General features: G+C 48.3%; 1 protein-coding gene across 1 annotated transcript; it reads left to right on the top strand.

The window, feature by feature from the left end:
- Window positions 1-16949: 16949 nt before the first annotated feature.
- Window positions 16950-17888, top strand: LOC102921869 (olfactory receptor 13J1-like). Its single transcript, XM_006986017.1, has one exon. It carries the CDS (start codon window positions 16950-16952, stop codon window positions 17886-17888), a length of 939 nt encoding a protein of 312 aa, XP_006986079.1.
- Window positions 17889-20796: the final 2908 nt, after the last annotated feature.

Genomic DNA, 20796 nt, shown 5'->3' with positions numbered 1-20796 from the left:
CCGTGATCTATTTCTAGCCCCGAGGGATGATGGGAAGAGACAGAAGGAAATAGAAAGTGTGTGCAGCAGCTGCTCTGGACTCCAAAGATAAACGGGAGCTGCGGGCAGATGGCGTGGAGAGAATCAGCCAGAGCACAGATGTACTTGGAAAGGGGATTTGGTTTACAAAATACACAAAACCTGGAAACTCATGAAACTGTGACCTCATTTTTACATAAACGCTGCTCATTAGCTGGGAATGCTCGAGTTACAAATATAAACAGGCAGAGACAAACATTTAGAAAGCTACTCAAGCAATGTTAACAGTGATTTGTATATGCATGTTTGTGTGTGTGCCAATGTGTGTGTGTACATGTGTTTGTGTGTGTGTATGTGTGTGTACACATGTGTGTGTACATGTGTTTGTGTGTGTGTATGTGTGTGTACACATGTGTGTGTACATGTGTTTGTGTGTGTATGTGTGTGTGTACACGTGTGTGTGTACATGTGTTTGTGTGTGTATGTGTGTGTATGTGTGTGTGTACACGTGTGTGTGTGTACATGTGTTTGTGTGTGTATGTGTGTGTACACGTGTGTGTGTGTACATGTGTTTGTGTGTGTGTATGTGTGTGTACACGTGTGTGTGTACATGTGAAAGACAGAGGACAACCTCTGTGTCACCCACCTTTTCTTTTTTTGAGATAGGGTCTCTGATTGCCCTGGAACTTGCCAAATAGACTAGGCTGGCTGGCCAGCAAGCTCCAGGGTGGGTCCCCATGTCCCAGTCCCATATTGGGGTTACAAGTCCTTGCCATCATGTCTTTTTTCTTGTCAGCATGGATTCTGGATTCTGGGGCTCACACTGAGGTCCTTAAGCTCACACGGCAAGCTCGGCTCTCTTCTCAGGCCTCCTCAGCTTCAGGGGTTTTTGTTGTTGTCATTGTTTGGCTTGGATTTGGTTTTTTTGAGACATTTCCACGTAGCCTAGAGCCTGACCTCCGAAGTGTATGGGGGCCGTGGCGCAGAGGCTGATATGGAGGGTCTTCCTCAATCGCTCTCCACTATCATTTATTTATCTGAGACAGGGTCTTGGACTTCACTGAGTCTCCTACTCTGGCTGGTCAACAAGCCCCGGGAATCCTCTTGTCTCCGAGCTGGGATTGCAGGCACAGGCTCCCACAACCTGACTCTTGGTGTGGGTGCTGGGAATCCAAAGTCATGTCTCCATGCCTGCACACAGCATTTACCATCTCCCCAGGCCCCTCAGAAGTCTCCTAAAAAACAGACAATAAAAAAAATATTGTGAAAGGGTGGATGTTGGACAAGCAGATTGATATGTGGTGAGACAAACTATTAAATGGCTAACCACTGTGAAGTCTAGGTGCGGAGTGGATGGCCATTGAACATGAAATGTCCCCACAGGCTCGTGTGCCTGCTTCCCCAGATGGTGGCACCATGTCAGGGGTTGTGGTGTCTTTAGAGCCTAGTTGGAGGAAGTAGATCACTGGAGATGTGTCTTGGGAATTGGCCTTTCCTGTATTCCTTCCCTCTGCTTTCTGGCCACTATGTCGTAAAGAAGTTCCTCAGCCGCTTGACCCGGCCGCTGTTGTGATTTTCTGCCCAAGGGCACAGGACTAAGCAAGTGTGGACAGACGTTCCCAGAAGGAAGCCACGCCTGCACTGGACCTCCTGCAAGGCTGATTAATGGACTAGACCTTCAGTGATGGTGGAGAGGTTGGGATGATGCAGGTCCAGAGCCCAATTACAGTTTACCTTGGATTACTGGTAGCCCCCTTAACAGCCATTTGTCTTAGTGTTCTATTTTGTGAATGGACACCAGGACCATGGCAACTCTTTTTTTTTTTTTTTTTTTTTGGTTTTTCGAGACAGGGTTTCTCTGTGTAGCTTTGCGCCTTTCCTGGAGCTCACTTGGTAGCCCAGGCTGGCCTCGAACTCACAGCGATCCGCCTGGCTCTGCCTCCCGAGTGCTGGGATTAAAGGCGTGCGCCACCATCGCCATGGCAACTCTTATAAACAAAAACATTTAATTGTGGCTGGCTTACAGTTTCAGAGGTTCAGTCCGTTATCATCATGGCAGGGAGCATGGATGACACACAGACAGACATGGTGCTGGAGAAGGAGTTGAGAGTTCTACATCCAGATCTGCAGGCATTTGGAAGAGAAAGAGAGAGAGAGAGAGAGAGAGAGAGAGAGAGAGAGAGAGAGAGAGACTGGGCCTGGCTTGTGTGCTTAAACCTCAAGGCCCACCCCCAGTGACACACTTCCCCTAACAAGGCCACACCCCCTCCAACAAGGCCACACCTCCTAATCCCCCCAGCAGTGTTACTCCCTGATGACCAAGTATTCAAATATATGAGCCTATGGAGAAATCCTCACTCAAAATACCACGCGGTTCTTCGCCCACCTTTGTGTCTGACCTCACACCCTGTGATAACGATAAAACCTTTTGGAATGTACTCCCTAACACACCCTCATTTCCACCAACCCAAAGGCCTGTAGCAGAGGTCTCCACGCTTCGCTCTAACCCACATACCCAAAGTTTCACCAAAGTATTTTATAATGCCTTGATGTATGTTCTTCTTTATTCTGTTTCTATAAAAACTTCATCAAACTGTTGCCTTGCTGGAACACGGAATTCGTGGAAACCTGTACCTGGGCCACTGGTCATTGGTATTAGTCTCTAGAATAAAGCATCTCTTGTCCTCTTCGTGGTGAGAGCTGTGTTTCTGCATTGACGCGACTCTTGACTGGACCCTCTGAAACGGCTCTCTTCTGTCCTTGAGTCGGTCTTGTGGGTATCTTTGTCACAGATACTGGAAACTAACCAGTACAGCTATTTAGTGTAGCTTTATCTCAAGTTTTTTATACAGTTGAAATTTTTCACACCTACACACAAAAGGAAGGAAGGAAGGAAGGAAGGAAGGAAGGAAGGAAGGAAGGAAGGAAGGAAGGAAGGAAGGAAGGAAGGAAGGAAGGAAAGAAGAGTAGGCAAAATTTTAAAGAAAACTGGGCAACTCTTGTGGGTTGGGTAGGTAAGCAGAACCTTCTGGTGTTGCCCAGTATGGCAGCCACTAACTACCTGGTCAGTGAGGAGACAGGACTAGACTGAACTGAGATGCTGTGTGAGTCCTGTATTCCAAAACTTAGAACACAAAGGAATGCAAATACATCACCAATGACTCTTCTGACATGTTCACACACTGAAAATATTCTCTCTACCTCTCTGGTGTGGCTGCCGAACAGCTTGAAATGGACATTTATTGCGCTTCTACGTGACCCAGTTTGCCTTCTCTTGTTGATAAAGCCCTGTGTCTGGAACAGCCTGGGGAGGAAAGGGTTTATTTGGCCTACATTTCCCTGTCACAACCCGTCATTGAGGAAGTCGGGGCAGGAACTGAACCAGAGACCATGGAGGAGTACTGACTTGTTCCTCATGGCTTGCTCCGCCTGGCCGGGTTGGGGGGTGGGGTGGGGTGTCATAACCCACAGTGGCTTGGGTGCTCCCACATAAATCACTAACCAATAAAATGTCCCCTATAGGCCAAATCTGGCGGCGGCGTGTTCTCTGTTGAGATCCACTCTTCCCAGGTGACCCTAACTTACGTCACACAGACAAAAGGTCAAATGCACACTACTGGACAGAACTACACCTCCCACAGCTGTGTCCTGTTCTGAGCCACAGCTGTGTCCTGTTCTGAGGGAAGCAAAGATGAATCCACACGGTCACTGAAGTCGGAGAGCTGAAGATCCAGGACCAAGTCAAGGTGAACCTGAGAACAGCAGGTAACTTTTGCTGCTGGGAATCGCGGTGACCGGCTTGCCGAGGACATCCTCTTGATGTCCTTCAGATCAGGCCTGGGCATAGCCACTTTCCTAGAAAGCACTTGGAAACATAAAGCACATTTGAACTTGTCGGGATGATGGAATCCACACTTAGCATGCAAGAGCCAGAGATAGCTAAGTGCCCTCTAATGATGCGACCGTCCAGCAGAAGGTAGACTGGCCCTCTCCAAAGTACCACTGCTGCTCCTGCTGAGCAAGCCGAGGGGAGAGGAAGACCAACGCACGTTTTCCTCCTCCTGCTTAAGGACTCTGAAGCCTGTTCTCCAAGCTGTACCGAGCAACCAGTTTTTATTATTTATGGTAAGAACAGGGGACACCCCGGGATCACATAATTCTCCCTGAGGGTATGAGAAACACCCAGGGTGGTCAGAACACTGGAGGCCTTGGTTCCCAGCAGGACATCGGTGTGATTATGGAGATCACCAAAAGCAATGTTCAATTAGCCCTGTCTAATTGACCCTTTGGGAAGTTGTCCCTGGAGTTCAGCATGAAATGCCACAGCAACAGACACTTCCAGGGACAGCACCCAGGGGAAATGGCACGTCCTTCTGGATGAATCTCAGGGGCTGGAGGTGTGGGAGCTGGGGAGTATGAACAGATGACCCTTAGAACTTGGAGGTCCCCAAACTCATCAGATCTTAGAACGCCTTGGCTGAAGCACAGGTAAGGTTGTGAGCACTGGGGCATGCATGATGGATGCCAGCCTGCAGAAGGATCCAGAGTGTCTTCCCAGAACACAGGAAGAAGGACCTGGGAACTCACATCAAGGCACTCACAGGAAGAAGACGGAGGGATCTAAAATCTATAGTGACATGGAATTAGCTGAATCATTTGATTTGGAAAACCGAGGAGGAGCCAACTATAATGCCTGTGTGTCTGTATGGACCTGCCATGGACTACAACCGCAAAGAAGAATATTGGAGTAGAAACTAGTGATAAAAAAAAGAAAAATAATGGGGAAAAGCAACAAAGCCACAATATAATTCTTTTGAAATGAGTAACCAAATTGCAAATTTTTAGGGGAAAAAAAAAAGGACTCAAGTTACTAGAATCGGAAAAGTGTCCGAGCCCACCAGGTTTCCTAGTGGCTGTGCCCAGCAGGACTACACAGGAGGTTGATTGGACCACGGGCTTGGGTACCAGGTAACTGTAACTAGCTGAGTGGGGGGAGGTCTTTTGCTCCACCCCTCAGCATTGTTATAAATAGACCTTTGGAATAAAGTTCTGGGCCCATGGATATGGATCCAGGCCCACCCAAGTCTATCCTGTGTTTTCTCTCTGTTTTTTTTCCCCCTCTTTATTTCTAACTAAGTCTCTCATCTCTCATTCCTCAAGAGTTCCTGGGGTAAATAAATGTGGGGGCTGGTCCCCTACAGAAAAGAAAGGGGGAGAGATCACTACCAACTTTACAGATAATGAGGCTCATAAAGGAATACTGTAACAACTGTAGACTTATAAAGGATCAAAGCCTGCAATTTGCAACAGTGTATTTGAGCCTAAAGATACCAAGTTAAGTGAAATATGCCAGGCATGAAGAGACAAAGCTCGCATGAGTTCACTTGTATGTTGTGTCTAAAGAGTTCCCCTAGAAGTAGGGAGTATAACAGTTACCAGAAGCTTGGGAAGGTAGAGAGAAGGTGGCTAGAAGGAATACATTTTAAAAGAGCAAGGTGACTAGAATTAATGTATCATGGGGAAATGTAGGGCTGGAGAGATGGCTCCACAGTTCAGAGAACCAGCTGCTCTAACAGGAGACCTAGGTTCAATTCCCAGCACCCACATGGAAGCTCACCACTGTCTGTAATTCTGGTCTCAGGGAATCCAACACCCTCTTCTGGCCTCCAAAGGTACCAGGCACACACGTGGTGCCCAGAAATATTTTTAGGCAAAACACCCATAAACATAAAATAAATTAGTTAAAAAAAGAAAAATGTAAAAAGAGTGACTATGATGTGTTACCCCAAATATGTGAAGTAAGATGTTTGGGTTTTTTTTGTTTTTGTTTTTTGTTTTTGTTTTTGTTTTTGTTTTTGTTTTTCGAGACAGGGTTTCTCTGTGTAGCTTTGTGCCTTTCCTGGAACTCGCTTTGGAGACCAGGCTGGCCTCGAACTCACAGAGATCCACCTGCCTCTGCCTCCCAAGTGCTGGGATTAAAGGCGTGTGCCACCACTGCCCAGCCCAAGATGTTTGTTAATTAGCTTAATTTAACATCTTACAATATATATTTGTACATTGTATATATTTCATGCCATCACATCATGTAAGATTAAAACATGTTGCTATCTGTCAATTAAATAGGTTGTTTAAGTTGTATGCCAAAAAGTTAGACAGCTTAGACAAACTGGACAGCTTTCTAAAAACAACAACAAAAATTCTCAAAGCTGGGCCTCACAGCACAAGCGTGTGATCTAAGGGCTTTGGGAGGCAGGAGGATTCTAACTTAAAGCCTGTCTGGGCTGCAGAGTGAGTTTAAGGACAACTTGAGCAAACCAGTTAAAGCCTGTCTCAAAACCAGAAGTGTGAAGGAGGGCTGGTGTGTAGATCAGAGATGAGCACCTGTCTCGTGAGGATGAGTCCTCGGCTTCCGTCCTCATCCAGGAGAGAAAGGGAGAAGGTCTGGGGGGGAGCTCGGTGGGTAAAAAGCCAAGTAAACTGAGGTCTGTAAGTTGGAGTTCCCAAAACCCACAAACAAATGGGGACCCTGAGTGCAGTTCTATTGTCAGCAATGCCAGCATCCCTACCACAGGGAGATGGGGTGGACACAAGAGGATCCTGGGAGCTGGTCAGCCCGCTGGCCTGGCTCATGAAGAAGAGCGACCAAGAAGACCGTCTCAATCAAGGCAGAAGGTAAAAAACAACATCCAGGTTGTCCTGACCTCCACGGGTGTGATGATGCACACACATCAGCATTCAGCATTCACACATACACACACATTAGCATTCAGGATTCACACATACACACATATACACTCACACATCCACACACACATCCACACACATCAGCACTCAGCATTCACACACATACACTCACACATACACACACATCAGCATTCAGCATTCACACATACACACTCACACATACACACATACACTCACATACACTCACACATAAACACACATACACACATACACTCACACATACACATACACACACATACACACACACATTCACACATATACACACATACACTCACAAATACATACACACATACACTCACACATAAACACACACACACACACACACATACACATACATACACACACATACACACACATACACTCACACTTATACACACACATACACTCACACATACACACACACATTCACACATATACACACATACACTCACACACACACACACACACACACACACACACACACATAGCACACTACTGCACGTGCATGCATGTTGCACACACCCAAACTCACCCAGAAAGAAATAGAAATTCTGAATAGACTTTTGTCTGTCAACTTGACACAAGCCAGAGTCGTCTGGGAAGAGGAACCTCGGTTGAGAAACGCCTCGGTCAGATTGACTGTAGACAAGTCTGTAGGGCATTTTCTTGACTAATGATTCCTATGGGAGGGCTCAGCCCGTGGTGGGTGGTCCATCCCTGGGTCCTGGGTTCTGTAAGAAAACAGGCTGCAGAAGCCCTGAGGAGCAAGACAGTAAGCAGCACCCTCCATTGCCCTGCGGCAGCTCCTGCCTCCAGGAGGGGGGATAAGCCCGTTCTTCCCCATGTAGCTTTTGGTCATGGTGTTTCCTCACAGCAGTGAAAAGCAGACCAGGCTAACTTATACTCAGTAAAGAGTTTGAACTGGTAATAAGAGAAAGCAGAAGCCCAGGGGCTTTTCTGGTTAGTTTACCAAACATTTAAAGAAACAATACCAATTCCTCATAAATTGGTCAAAATATTAGGAAAAGGGTGCTGAGGGACAGAGACACATTTTAAAGTGAAAAGAGAACTCAAGGATAGGGTTCTGTCTGCGAAGAACCCATCTGACACGGGACTCACACTTAGGACATGCAAAGAACTCACAGAGAGAGAGGTCACACAACCTTAAAACAGAGTTTGAAGAACAGTTTCCTCAAGACAAAACTCATCCACAAGCACATGGAAAGATGTCCAGTGTCCTTACTCAGGGGGCTGGAAATCAAATGCAGGGATACCATTACTTCATCCTCTATTTTAGCACAGCCACAGTAAAAAACAACAAGGTCAGATAATACCAAGAAGAATTCCAAGGAACCAGAAGCCTCATGCACAGCGCTAAGGTGCAAAATTAGGCAGCTGCTTTGGAAAGGGGCCCAGTAGTTCCTCAACACATGAACCAGAGTGACTGTGTGATTCTGCAGGTCTACTTCTAGACAGAAGCCCAAGAAACAAAGCTGTGTTTCCACACATCGAGCACGTTGATTGCGATGTTGTTTATAAAGGCCAGAAGACAGGCACAGTCCAAACTAATGAACAGTTAGCCAAACAGCATATCCGGACATTCTTTCCTGTGATTTACCAAGCATAACACAGCAACCCAGGCGTGGAGTTCAGAGCACAGTCTCTGGGAGTCCACCCTCTTTGTCCACCATGTGGGTCCCGGCAATGGAAATCAGCACTTGCCGCAATCGCCTCTCTCTGTCTCTCTCCTCCCCTTCTCCCCCCCTCCCTCCATCACTCCACCTTTCTCATTGTTTTATGTGGCTAAGGTTCACTTCCCAAGTGCTGAGATTCAAGGCGTGGTCATTTGGGAGTATTCCTCAACTGTGCCTTCTGACTCGATTTTGTCTTTATTTTAACAACCAACAAAATAGTTTTGTTTTGTTATTGTTGTTGTTGTTTTTTATTTGTTTGTTTGTTTGTTTTTGTTTTTGTTTTTTGACTGGGTCTCTCTATGTAGACCTGGCTGTCCAAGAACTTGCTGTATAGACCAGGCTGACCTCAAACTCAGAGATCCACCTGCCTGTAACTCCGAAAGGCGTGTGTGTGCCCACACCCTGGCTCAGATTCTTTCCCTGGCTTTTCTTTCATGCTGATTTATTAGTGTTCTGTGGATTAAAAAAAAAAAATCTATTCTTATCCCTGCAATGTGTCAATCACACATGCTTCAAAGTCTCTGGTTTGTTTTGTCTCCTCCGATGCTAATTCTCTCTGGGATCTGGTTTTCCTCCTCTATGGTGATGACTGTCCTGGGTGTGTGCTGGGTGTGTTCTGAGTGTGTTCTGCTTCTTGCTGGTAGGGTATCTTCTTGTGTCCTTATCTGTGATTTGCATGTGTTGTCTCCAGAAATCACGTGGAAGGAGGGCTATCGTCTGCTCTCTCCATTCCTCCAGAGATTCTCAAAAGCACTGGCCAGTTAGTTACCTGCTGCAGCTGAGGCCCTTCCTATCCCTGCTGTCGGGGGCCGAGAAGGCCCAGAACCACCCTCCTTCCTTCCCGCTGTGGTTTCTCCCAACATTCCCAGCTCATCTGGTTGCCATTTCCCAGGAATCCCTCAGTATTTCGAGCTGGCTGGTGACGCTTTCTCTTGTTTTTCAGTCTCTCTTTGTTTAAGCATGTCCGAAATCTACCTTTTATAGCTTTTCAGGAAGGCTTCCAAACAGCCTGGGGCCAGCAGACCAGTGCTGGCGACATAGAACTTATTTTCTGAACCCGAAGTTGGAACATAGTTCTCTAATTTGTGAGTTTATTACTAGGAAAAATTTCCCTGGTTCATAAAAGTGAAATTATACCTGAGGGTTTATCTTATAGAAAATGATGTCGGCCACAGCTGGCTGTTTAACTCAGTGGTGGAGCACTTGCCTAGCATGCATGATGGCCCGGGTTCAAGCATCAGCTAAGGAAAAAAGAGAAGGATGTGAAATCCTAAAGCTTAGAGAACAGGATCCGTCTGTGAATGGGCTGCTTGGCTTCGGGAAATCTAGATATTTTTGCCTTTCACTTGGTCTATGACAATTTCACACGTGTATACAATGTATCTTGATCACACACCCTTCTCACCCTTTATGCTTGCTCTTTCTCTCTCCCTTCTTCCCTCCCCCCTCCTTTCTTCCCTCCTCTCCACCCCCTCTGCTGAAATGCTGACTGATCTAGCTGGCTCGATCTTGCTCAGGTCTTGAGCAGGGAACAACCCAGCGAGTCCATGAGTGCCACAGCCTTGGTACTTCGCACTTCTAGAAGACAGCATTTTACATCCTCTAGCTCTTCCTGGAAGACTGGGTTCTTATTGCAGATGTCCTTCTTCAGGGTTTCCTAGTATTGAGAAACTAGAAGAGCCCCAGAGGCAATATAGACAATCATCCAACAGGAATACCTAAATTTTATGTCTATCATATTCCTAGATCTGTGATTCCTGCTGCCATAGTAAGCTGTCTGGGACTGAGTGTGTGGAGTCCAGGATTTTACAGAATTCCAACCCCCATCGTCAAGGGTCATGAGCATTGGCTGGGTGGCCACCAGGGGGAGCCTGGGAGCTGGTCAGCTCGCCTCCCCTTCCTTCAAACTAACCCGACACCTAGGACAAGAATGAACCACAACAGGACGAAATAGCAACAATTCAACATTACAGACATATATATTGATTCATATTTCTGATATGTTGACATATCAGAAGAAGAGTCATGTGATCAGAACAAAGTCAAAGGCAACGTTCTTGCTTGAGGGAACTTGATTCTGTAAAGATATCAAGGCCTGTCCCAAATCAGCCGATCAGCCACAGGCAAGGTCCCAGCAGACGTTTCATGAAATATGACAAGCTGATTGCAAAATTTGTGTGGAAAAGAAATCTGCAAGAATAGCCAAAGAATTGTTGAGAAGGGCTGACTGGGCTTTGGCCTGATTCACTGCAGCTTAAAGCCGTTCGTTCACCTAAGGTGATGACCACAGCGGTTAAAACAGTATGACGAGGGGACAGTAACAGGCATTTCCTTAGGACGGACCAGCATGTCCAAAAAGAGACACAAGTACCTGTGAAGCTAGGATATGGCAAAGGTATCTTTGCAAAAAAAGCAAAACAAAACAAAAAGACATGCTCTTGTTATATAGTTCAGAAGTAGCATTTTAAGGTCTGTGATAGGACAGTCTTTATAATAAAATCTGTTATGGGAAGTAAACAAGCTTACCTAACTCTACTCAGTGCAGAGAAGATGCATTCTAAATAAGAGTCAAAGGTAAAAACAAGTTGAAAAGCCGAGGAATGAAAAAGGCCATGAGTTTCAGGCTAGTCTGAGCTACAAAGTGAGACTTTGTCTCAAAAGAGCAACAAAAAAAAATTTAAGTTATCAGGAAAAATACTTTTAAAAGGTATTTATAACTTGGGAACATGACGAGACAAAAAAAATAAAGAGAGAGGGAGGGAGGGAGGAGAGAGAGAGAGAGAGAGAGAGAGAGAGAGATGTATGCTCCAAATAATTGAGCATCCACATAATAAAATATAGCAGTAAAAAGTTGGTTTTTTTTTAAATTGGGCTGGAGAGATGGCTCAGTGATTAGGAGCATTGGCTGCTCTTCCACAGGACCCAGGTTAGATTCCCAGCACCCACACGATAGCTTTCACTGTCTAGTTCAAGGGAATGGATGGCTTCTTCAGGTCAATTTGAGCACCAGGCAGCATGTTACACTTACACCCCCAGCATGCAGGCAAACACCCACATACAATTGAAAAGAAAGAGTTAAAAAGGTAGGTGACATAAAATGTCTGTTCCAAAAGCCAGACATTGTGGTGCATGTCTGCAGTCTCAGCATGTGGGAACCGGGGCAGGAATATCAGGAAGTGACGTTCAGTCTTAGCTTCATGGCAAGTTCAAGGCCAGGTGAGTTACACAAGACCCTGTTCCAAAAAGCAGAACTCACCACAATGTAATAGATGAAAGAATACTTTAAAGAAGGAATAACATTTGAGAAAGGGGTGGGTTCTGGGGTTCTGGGGCTGGAAGGTAAGTATAACTTTTACGCTATAGAATTGTATATTTTTTTGAAATTTTTATTGGGTTTATTCTCTCATTATTTACTTATTTTGCATTGCTAGAGATTGAACCTGGAGCCTCGGGCACAGTAGGCAAGAGTTCCACCATTGAGTTAAAACCCACCTTTTTCCCTTGGTTATTTTGAGACAATATCTCATTAAATCACCCAGGCTGGCCTTTGATCTTCCTGAATAGCTGGGATTACTGCCCATGTCACCAGAGTCCTTAAAATTTTTACAAGAATGCTTTCTATGTTACTTTATACGTAAGCTAGTAAAATTACTACTGTGTTTTTTTTCTTTTTGAGACAAGGTCTCATGTAACCCAGGCTTACTTTAAACTCATTATGGAGCAGAGGATGGCCTTGGACTTCTGATTCCCCTGCCACTACCTCCAAAGTGCCAGGGGTGTGTGCCACCCTGCCCAGTGTATATAGTGCTGGGGATGGAACCCAGGACTTATGCATGGCCAGGCTTACTGCACTGAGTGAGCGACATGCCTAGCTCTTGCAGTTTTAAAATGCTTAAATAAAAATCCAACGACAAAAACACAAAGCCTGGCCGGGCAGTGGTGGCGCACGCCTTTAATCCCAGCACTCAGGAGGCAGAGGCAGGCGGATCTCTGTGAGTTCGAGGCCAGCCTGGGCTACCAAGTGAGTTCCAGGAAAGGCGCAAAGCTACACAGAGAAACCCTGTCTCGAAAAACAAAAAACAAAAACAAAAACAAAAACAAAAAACACAAAGCCTGGTTCCAAAATAAAATATACTATGACTTCTCTCTCTCTCTCTCTCTCTCTCTCTCTCTCTCTCTCTCTCTCTCTCTCTCTCTCTCTCTCTCTCTCCCCCTTCCTTCCTTCCTTCCTTCATTTATTTTTCTGAGGCTGGGAATCAAGCCCCAGACCCTGTGTTAATGAGAGGAGTGCTATACCTTGACTACACCCCCCACCTCATGACGCTCTTTAAAGAGACCCTTAAGTCGTCAGGGGTATGAACTCTGGAGGGGACTTCAGTGAAGAAGCACCTCTTGCATGCTGTGAGTACAGGGAAGAGGGGCCGGGTGGAGGCAGAGGAGAGTGGGCACGAGCTACCTGAGCAGACCACGCACTGACCGAGGAGACTTGAGTGGCCCCGGGGACCATGGCCATGCTTCTGCCCCACTGATGACACTGAACTAACTCTGGACCTCTCACAGCATCTCTTGTCCACTCAGTGGGTCTTGGTCAAGACGGCCTTCAAGCACTGGCTTGTCAGATAACTTAGAATTCTTGTCTCTTTATCCGGTCCCTCCCCTGTTACACTCCAGATTTTGTAATTCTGTAAACTCCTGATGAGAACTGAGCCAAGACCCCTCACACTCCACCTGGAAGACAGCAAGACCTCTGGCTTGTTTACTTGTCCTTTGTTTATTTGTAAACTGATTAAAAGTGCTGGTGTATTCATCCCATTAATTAAGCATCCATTCCTTCATTGATTTATTCATAAATGTTCCTGGGCCGATTCTGGCTGGGGACGGACCTGCAAGCATGGATCCCTGAGCCCTGAGTCACTTTCTCCAACTTTTCGATGCTAATTAAGCTCTCTAACTAAACTGTGTAATTGGGTCTTTGGGACATCCTCCCTGAAGCATCCCAAAGTGTGTAAGCCAGGTACATTTCCTTTCTCCACTCTAAGTTGCCTGGGGATTTGTAATCCCTTGGTACGCGGGGCACTTTGAATGGTGCCACCTCCATTTGGACCACCTGCTCCCTGGAAGGCTGTTGGTCAGGATGGCACTGAGATCTGGCCAGAATGGGGAACTCCTGCCCACAGAAAACCACTGAGGGTCCATTCAGTCTTGAGCCACCAGAATGTTCTAGTTCCGCCTACTTCAGAGAATCCTGCTTTCTGAGCCCTTAAGATAATTCTGCCAAATTCTAAATGTTCCCCTTGATTTTATCAAGTTGAAAACTCTCTATGAATTCCACAAAAACCTAGGCATGTTTCCACGGTTTCGAGAGTCAGGCTGGAGGAGTGAAACTTCTGCCAGGGAGCCAGGGCACAAATCAGGAGGAGGCTGAAGGTAGGTGATGTATGGGGTGTGCGGACAGAAGGAGGGGTGGAGAGCCCTGAGGAGTCACCACCGGGCTGTGGCTTCCCACTCTGATTCACTGTGCTGCTTCCCATCTCTGGGCCTCAGTTTCCCCAAGCGTAAGGATGCAGCTGCTGTGTAAGCCCCTTCCAAGTTCTGCAAGAGTGTCCCCTAGGCTGCAAGCGGTCCATAGCTGGCCAGTTGCCCACTCCATTTTCCTTAGTCCTAGGGAGCTGCGGGAAGACAGCAAGAAGTCACTTAGAGACGCGCGCCTTGGCCTTAGAACCTAAGAGAGGAAGGGGAAGAAGATGACATCACCGTGGGCTGGCAGGGATGGCAGCTGGAAGAAGTGAGAGACATGGATGTCACCCTGAGCTCCAGCACAAGGGAGCACATGGGACACAAAGGGGGAAACTCAGTCGGCTCGGGAGGTAAAGGGAGGCTGGCTTTGTGAACTGGAATTTAGGGAGCAGCGGTCGGGAGAAAGTGGGAGACAGAAAGGAGACTGTGGTTCCTACAGACAAAGCTCTCTGGCCTGGGCCCCCTCCTGTCTTCCTCAGCTGTAGGAGAAAAGTCAGAGCCAGAGAGACTCATTTTGACACACAGGCTAGGAAGCAGACAGGACACACAGTCAGTTTTGTCAACTTGTCCCAGGCTCCTTTGTGACTCCCCCACTCAGGGCTGCTCCATCCTCATGACTCCCCTCAACCCTGCCAAGCTGTGGTCTCCTGCCTGGCTCAGCAAAGCACTTCGGCCATAGGTCCAAGAGTCTTCCAGTCCTGGTGTGTGTGTGTGTGTGTGTGTGTGTGTGTGTGTGTGTGTGTGAGAGAGAGAGAGAGAGAGAGAGAGAGAGAGAGAGAGAGAGAGAGAGAGACAGACAGACAGGCAGACAGACAGACAGACAGAGACATGGACCTATGCAATACACTCAGGTGAATATGTGAATGGCCACACGTGCACACATGAGCCTCACAGATGTATATGCACCAGTGTGTAAGACAGATATTTGTGTGCCCACCTGAATGTGTACAGAGGAGGTGGCCCCATGTGGGTATATGCGTATTCCTGCCCAGAGCCCATGGCCTCGGGTGCCCATGTTTCCTAGTGACTGAAGTGGTGAACTGCTGTGTGTGCAACCATGCAAAAAGGAGGCCATGGCTTACTCCAGTCAACAGAGCTTCAAGGGAAAGACAGGACCATCTCTGTGCCTTGTCCCAGTGCTTGTCTCCGATGACGTTCTGCCAGAAGAGATGGCCGCACCAAGCATCCCGCGCCTCGGAGAATCCCTACCGAGCTTTGGTGGGGAGCTCACTGCTCACACCCCTCCTGATACCATGGTGATGTGGACACAGTCAGGATGCGACCAGAGCTCGACCCGGGGCCCTAGGACTAGATCAGAGCTCTCCTTGATGCAGAGTGGCCCTTGGTTCCCAGAGGTGGAGTTCAGTGTAGGACTGAGCGCTGAGTTCTGTGTTAGTACTGAATGCGAAGAAGGAAGAGTCACTGAGGCCACCCAGCCCTGGCCTGAGGTGTGGCAGAGGCCCCGAGAGACCCTTCAAGTGCCCCATTATTACAAAGAAGTTTGTATGCCTCTTAGGGCATGCAGAGGGAGGAGGGAGGAGAGCCAGCATGGGAGAGTGGAGAACTTGGCCTGGGAAGGGTTTGGAGTCGGTGCCCAGCCCGTGTCCTCACTTGTTCCCCTCATGCACAGTGTTTGGTGTGGAGCGGGCCCCACGTCACTTCTTGATTCGGGAAAGAATAAATAAGGAGCCGGTGAAAGGAGGGGACAGTCGCCAGGAGGGGCGTCAGAGGGGAGGCGGGTTTGGGCACCGTGTTCCATGATATGGTGGCATCATTCCCGGTACTCTGAGACACCATGGAGGGCTGAAAATCTGCTTTTTTGCTAGTAAGAGGATTACGGGGAGGAAGCAGGAAGATGTCCATCCAGGACAGCAGGTGTTTGGGGATTGTTGGAGGCAAATGTCTGCTCCATATGGTGAGGTGTTTCAGTGCTGGGAAGACTTTCCTGGAGACTCACCTCCCTGGCAGCCATCGTGTGGACTCGCTTTCCCCACCTACTGTAAGAGAGCTCCTGGGTGAACTCGTCAGGGCACTTCCTGTGCTAGTAACCTTGGTGGTTATGAAGCCAAAACATCCTTTGTTCAGGCTGGGAACTGGGTTTCAGGGTCCCTTGACTTTTCTCCAGAGAGCTCACAAAGAGGCAACCTCTAAAGCTTCATCCTACACAAAGCCGCTGACAGAGCGTCTCTGTGGGGGAGGGGCACTCACAGGCTTAGAGGCCAGCAGCACACACACCCCCACCCCGCGTCACCCCCCCCCCAACATCCACCCAAGACACAAAGCATAGCGTGCATGGAGACCAGAACTGGTCTGAAGAGACAAATCAGACTACTACAGCCGAGGGATAAGCGAGGACATTCCAGATAGTGGGAAGAGGGTAAGCCATGGCTCAGAGGCTGCCGCAAAGCCAGGAGGACCTTCCGAGACAGTCCTGCCTGGGTCAGCAGAGCCGCAGCGGCAGCACACAGATCCCCTAAGCCAGAAACTCTGGGAGGAAAACCAGCTGTGTCTTGACAGCTTTCTAAGAAAGTCCAGGGTGTGCTCAAGTTTGAGAACCTCCGATCCAGCTCATCAGCTCCCAGACTCGGTTCATGGATCACTTGTCTGTGATAGGTTAAGGGATGAAAGGGGATCTAGGGTCAGGTAAGTTTGGGAGCACATAATCTACCTTGCTTTTGGAGAGCCACCAATAAACATGAGCCGTTTAAAGGCTTTGGCGAGTCCTACAGTAAAGACTTTCATTTCTCACTCAGCATCGGCTCACAGTGATTCTTCAGACTGCCCCTTCGCACCTCCGTGAACACGCTCTTAGGGAAAGGCTCTTCTAAATCATCCTCACTTCTCACATGGATGCACTGAAGCCCACAGAGGGTGAGGAAACGGCCCCAGAGTCCCAGAAAGTGTGTCCCAGCTGGAAAAGACCTTAGCAACCTCTGTGGTCCCACTACCCTGCGCCCTCTGTCTTTCCGTCCCGTGTGGAAGCCAGAACCCTGCGGTATGGAGGCCAGCAACAGGACAGCAGCCTCTGAGTTCATCTTGAAGGGGTTTTCTGGCTACCCCGCCCTGGAGCACCTCCTCTTTCCTCTGTGCTCAGCCATGTACCTGGTGACCCTGCTGGGGAACACTGCCATTGTGGCCGTGAGCATCCTGGATGCCCGCCTGCACACACCCATGTACTTTTTTCTGGGCAATCTTTCCATTTTGGACATCTGCTACACATCTACTTTTGTGCCCCTGATGCTGGTCCACCTCCTGTCATCCCGGAAGACCATCTCCTTTACTGGCTGTGCCATCCAGATGTGTTTGAGCCTTTCCACGGGCTCCACAGAGTGCCTGCTGCTTGCCATCATGGCCTATGACCGCTACCTGGCCATTTGCCAACCACTCAGGTACCCTGTGCTCATGAGCCACAGGCTCTGCTTGGTGCTGGCGGGAGCCTCCTGGGTACTCTGCCTCTTCAAGTCGGTGACGGAAACAGTCATTGCCATGAGGCTGCCTTTCTGTGGCCACCATGTGATCAGACACTTCACCTGCGAGATCCTGGCCGTGCTGAAGCTGGCCTGTGGGGACACAGCTGTCAGCGATGCCTTCCTGCTGGTGGGTGCCATCCTCCTCCTGCCTGTCCCCCTGACCCTCATCTGCCTGTCCTACATGCTAATCCTGGCCACCATCCTGAGGGTGCCCTTAGCCACCGGACGTCGCAAAGCCTTCTCCACCTGCTCCGCACACCTGGCCGTGGTCCTGCTCTTCTACAGCACCATCATCTTCATGTACATGAAACCCAAGAGCAAGGAGGCCCGCATCTCCGACCAGGTCTTCACGGTCCTCTACGCTGTGGTCACACCCATGTTGAACCCCATCATCTACAGCCTGAGGAACAAGGAGGTGAAGGAGGCTGCCAGGAAAGTGTGGGGCAGTAGATGGGCCTGTAGGTGAGGGAGGGCAGGGCTTGGCATGGGTAGGGGTCTTGGCTCGTTGTGTGGGTCATCATATGCCAGCACCACTGCAAGGCAGAGCGTAGAACTATGAGGCCCTCCACTCCAAAGACACAGCACCAAGTCCCACTAATCCTGACACAGAACTGCTCACCTTCTGCTCCTGCCCTGTTCTAGAATCCAGCATCTACCTCTGGGCCTCCACAGTAGCCTCTGGGATGATTTCAAGACTTCAGCCATGGCTAGGTGCCGTGGCTCACACCTATAATACCAGCATTTGTGAGGCTGAGGCAGGAGGATGGTAAATTTGATGTCAGCCTGTACTACATAGTAAGACCCAGTCTCGAATAAATAAATAAATGGATATTAGTCATCAGACTTGACCTCTTGAGCCTCTCTTCAGTGGGGCATCGGGAGGACCATTTTAAGAACCACTTAAGATTGCATCACTCTCCTGACTGACATCCATAAATGGCTCCTCACTGCTCCCAAGATGAAGCAGATGCTCTTCAGCCGGTTCTCACATCTGCCTACCTGACTGCTCCCAGCCCTCTCCTCACACTCTCCTGCCTCATAGCCCCCCACACCAGCCTCACCCTTCCCCACACTGCCACCCCCACGCTCTTCTGGTGTTCTTCCTGTGAGGCAGCTCTTCCCGGCACACACCCCATGTGTCCCTTGAGGCTCACACACATTTGCTCCTCTCTTCGTGTCTCTCCTGTGTCCTTGGTTTCCAATATTTTACCAAGAGCCGGGACATCACATCTTACTTTGCCCCAACATCCACCCTGGCTCAGCTCCAGGCCCTGAACACCTTTCTGAAGTGCATACAAGAACGTGAAAAATGTAGAGACACTCATGGTAGTATAGGGTCCTTCCCAAATCTGGACAGAGCTGAGATGAAGTCCATAGAGATCAGGCAAGGCCTCTGGGAGACGACGGGAGAGGCAGAAGTTAGGTCCAAAAGTACAAGAGCCCAGATCTGCCTGGTCAGAGGTCACCACTCAGAGCAACCTTAAGCTGAGGTTCCTCTTCAACCCCACCCAACAGCAGCTGCAGCTTCCGGTATTCCTGCCTCATCTGGGGTACCCTCATCACCCCATCCCCGAGCCCTCCATCGCTGTCCCTGCTGGCTGCTCAGCCTCCCCAGTTTCCCTTTCTGAGAGCTTATGAGCACACGAAGGAGTCACACACCCACTCCCCACTCACCCCGGCCTCAGTGACAGGCATCATCTAGACCATAGTGAGCTAGGCCTGACCTCCAAGCAGCGGTCAAGCCCTCCTGCTAGCTGGCTGCAGGCCACCACAGCCCCACACGAGCCCTCTGTTCCCCTATTGGGCCTGCTTCCTTCCCCTGGGACTCTCAGTGAGCCAGGCTAGAAAGAGAAAGGAAATTAAGGGGCAGGGCAAGGGACAGAAGCTGCTCCCCCGGGATCTAGTTTGCATGTCTGCCTGGCCAAGAGTCAAGAACTTCAACATAACTGATAAAAGCCAGACTGCCTGCAGAGGCGGTACTCGTTTTCCTAAAGACATCTCAAACAGGATGTTCAAAACGATCAAGAACTCAAGCTGGGCAGTGGTGGCGCACCTTTAATTCCGGCACTTGGGAGGCACAGCCAGGAGGCTCTCTGAGTTCGAGGCCAGCCTGGTCTACAAAGCAAGTTCCAGGATAGTCAAGAGAGAGAGGTTACACAGAGAAACCCTATCAAAAAAAAAAAAAAAAAAAAAAAAAAAGCTAACCACAGAACGATCAAGAACTCTACTTACTTAGGGCCAAAATGTCTGTGCCTTGAGTTTAACTGTGTTAGCATTCCCATCTCATCTCTACATCTAAATATCAGACCTTACAATTCATTTACAAAGGAAATACTTGAGGATGAGAAATAAGAACTGGAAGGATGGCTCAGCAGTTAAGAGCATTTATTGTTCTTGCAGAGGACGCACACCCACATTGTAACACAACCATCTGTAACACCAGGTCCAGGTGATGCGATGCCCTCTTCTGGCCTCCATGGGTACTGCACACACATGGTGCACATACAGACAAGCAGCCAAACATTCATACACATAAAACAAAAATAATTTTTAATCATATGCTTTTAATTTCAAATTTTGCTTAATCCTTAAGTTTTATAAATTACATTGTTTTTATTTTTTATTTATTTATTTTTTTTTTAGACAAGATCTCTTGGCCTGGAACTCACTATACAGATCAGACTGGCCTCAAATTCATAGTGATCTGCCTACTTCTGCCTCCTGGGTGCTGGGATTAAAGGCCCACAGCACTACGCCCAGCTGTAAATTACAGCCTTTAAGCAATGTGACAAAAATTTATGTATCCATTGTAAAGACACCTAAGTACAGTTTCCCTCTCTAGTTAGTACCCACTTCGTCATACATCCTTTTTCCCTCTGTGTCTCTGACTTTTGCTGAATTTTTTCCTGTGGTGTAGCCAACGATTCCATTTTACCCAGGTGGAGGTTCCTAAGCGGGGATCTCCTCAAGCCACTGGTTGCAATACTGGCCTTCATCTCCCCACCACAGCTGACATGAGCAGAGGCCCAAGGGGAAGGTACCACTGCACTTGGATACCTTCCGAGCATGCATGCGTGGGGCTGGCAGTAATCAGACTGGGCTGCTTTTCAATCAGTCACTGCCAGGATTCCATCTTCCCTTTCACACCTAGTGAATCGTCTTCTCCTCATCTTGCGCCTATTGTTAAATAAGGAGTGGTAATAAATCGGTAAGAACTTCCTGTACAGTAAGTGGGAAGATGAACCAGGGACCTTAAGAACTTCCAGATCTTTTAACACTGTCATTTCTAGAAATCTAGTTTAAGGGAATAAATGAAGGGCAAACGCAGGGCATGGTGGTGCACCCCTGTGACCTTAGCACTTAGGAGACAGAGA

The sequence above is a fragment of the Peromyscus maniculatus genome, chromosome 2 (assembly GCF_049852395.1).
Source record: "Peromyscus maniculatus bairdii isolate BWxNUB_F1_BW_parent chromosome 2, HU_Pman_BW_mat_3.1, whole genome shotgun sequence".
Classification (NCBI taxonomy): Eukaryota; Metazoa; Chordata; class Mammalia; order Rodentia; family Cricetidae; genus Peromyscus; species Peromyscus maniculatus.
The sequence above is the reverse complement of the archived record's forward strand: the minus strand, read 5'-3'. Positions and strand labels throughout refer to the sequence as shown.

Excerpts from the sequence above, each read along its gene's own strand:
- LOC102921869 (XM_006986017.1), top strand. The coding sequence starts at position 16,950 with ATGGAGGCCAGCAACAGGACAGCAGCCTCTGAGTTCATCTTGAAGGGG.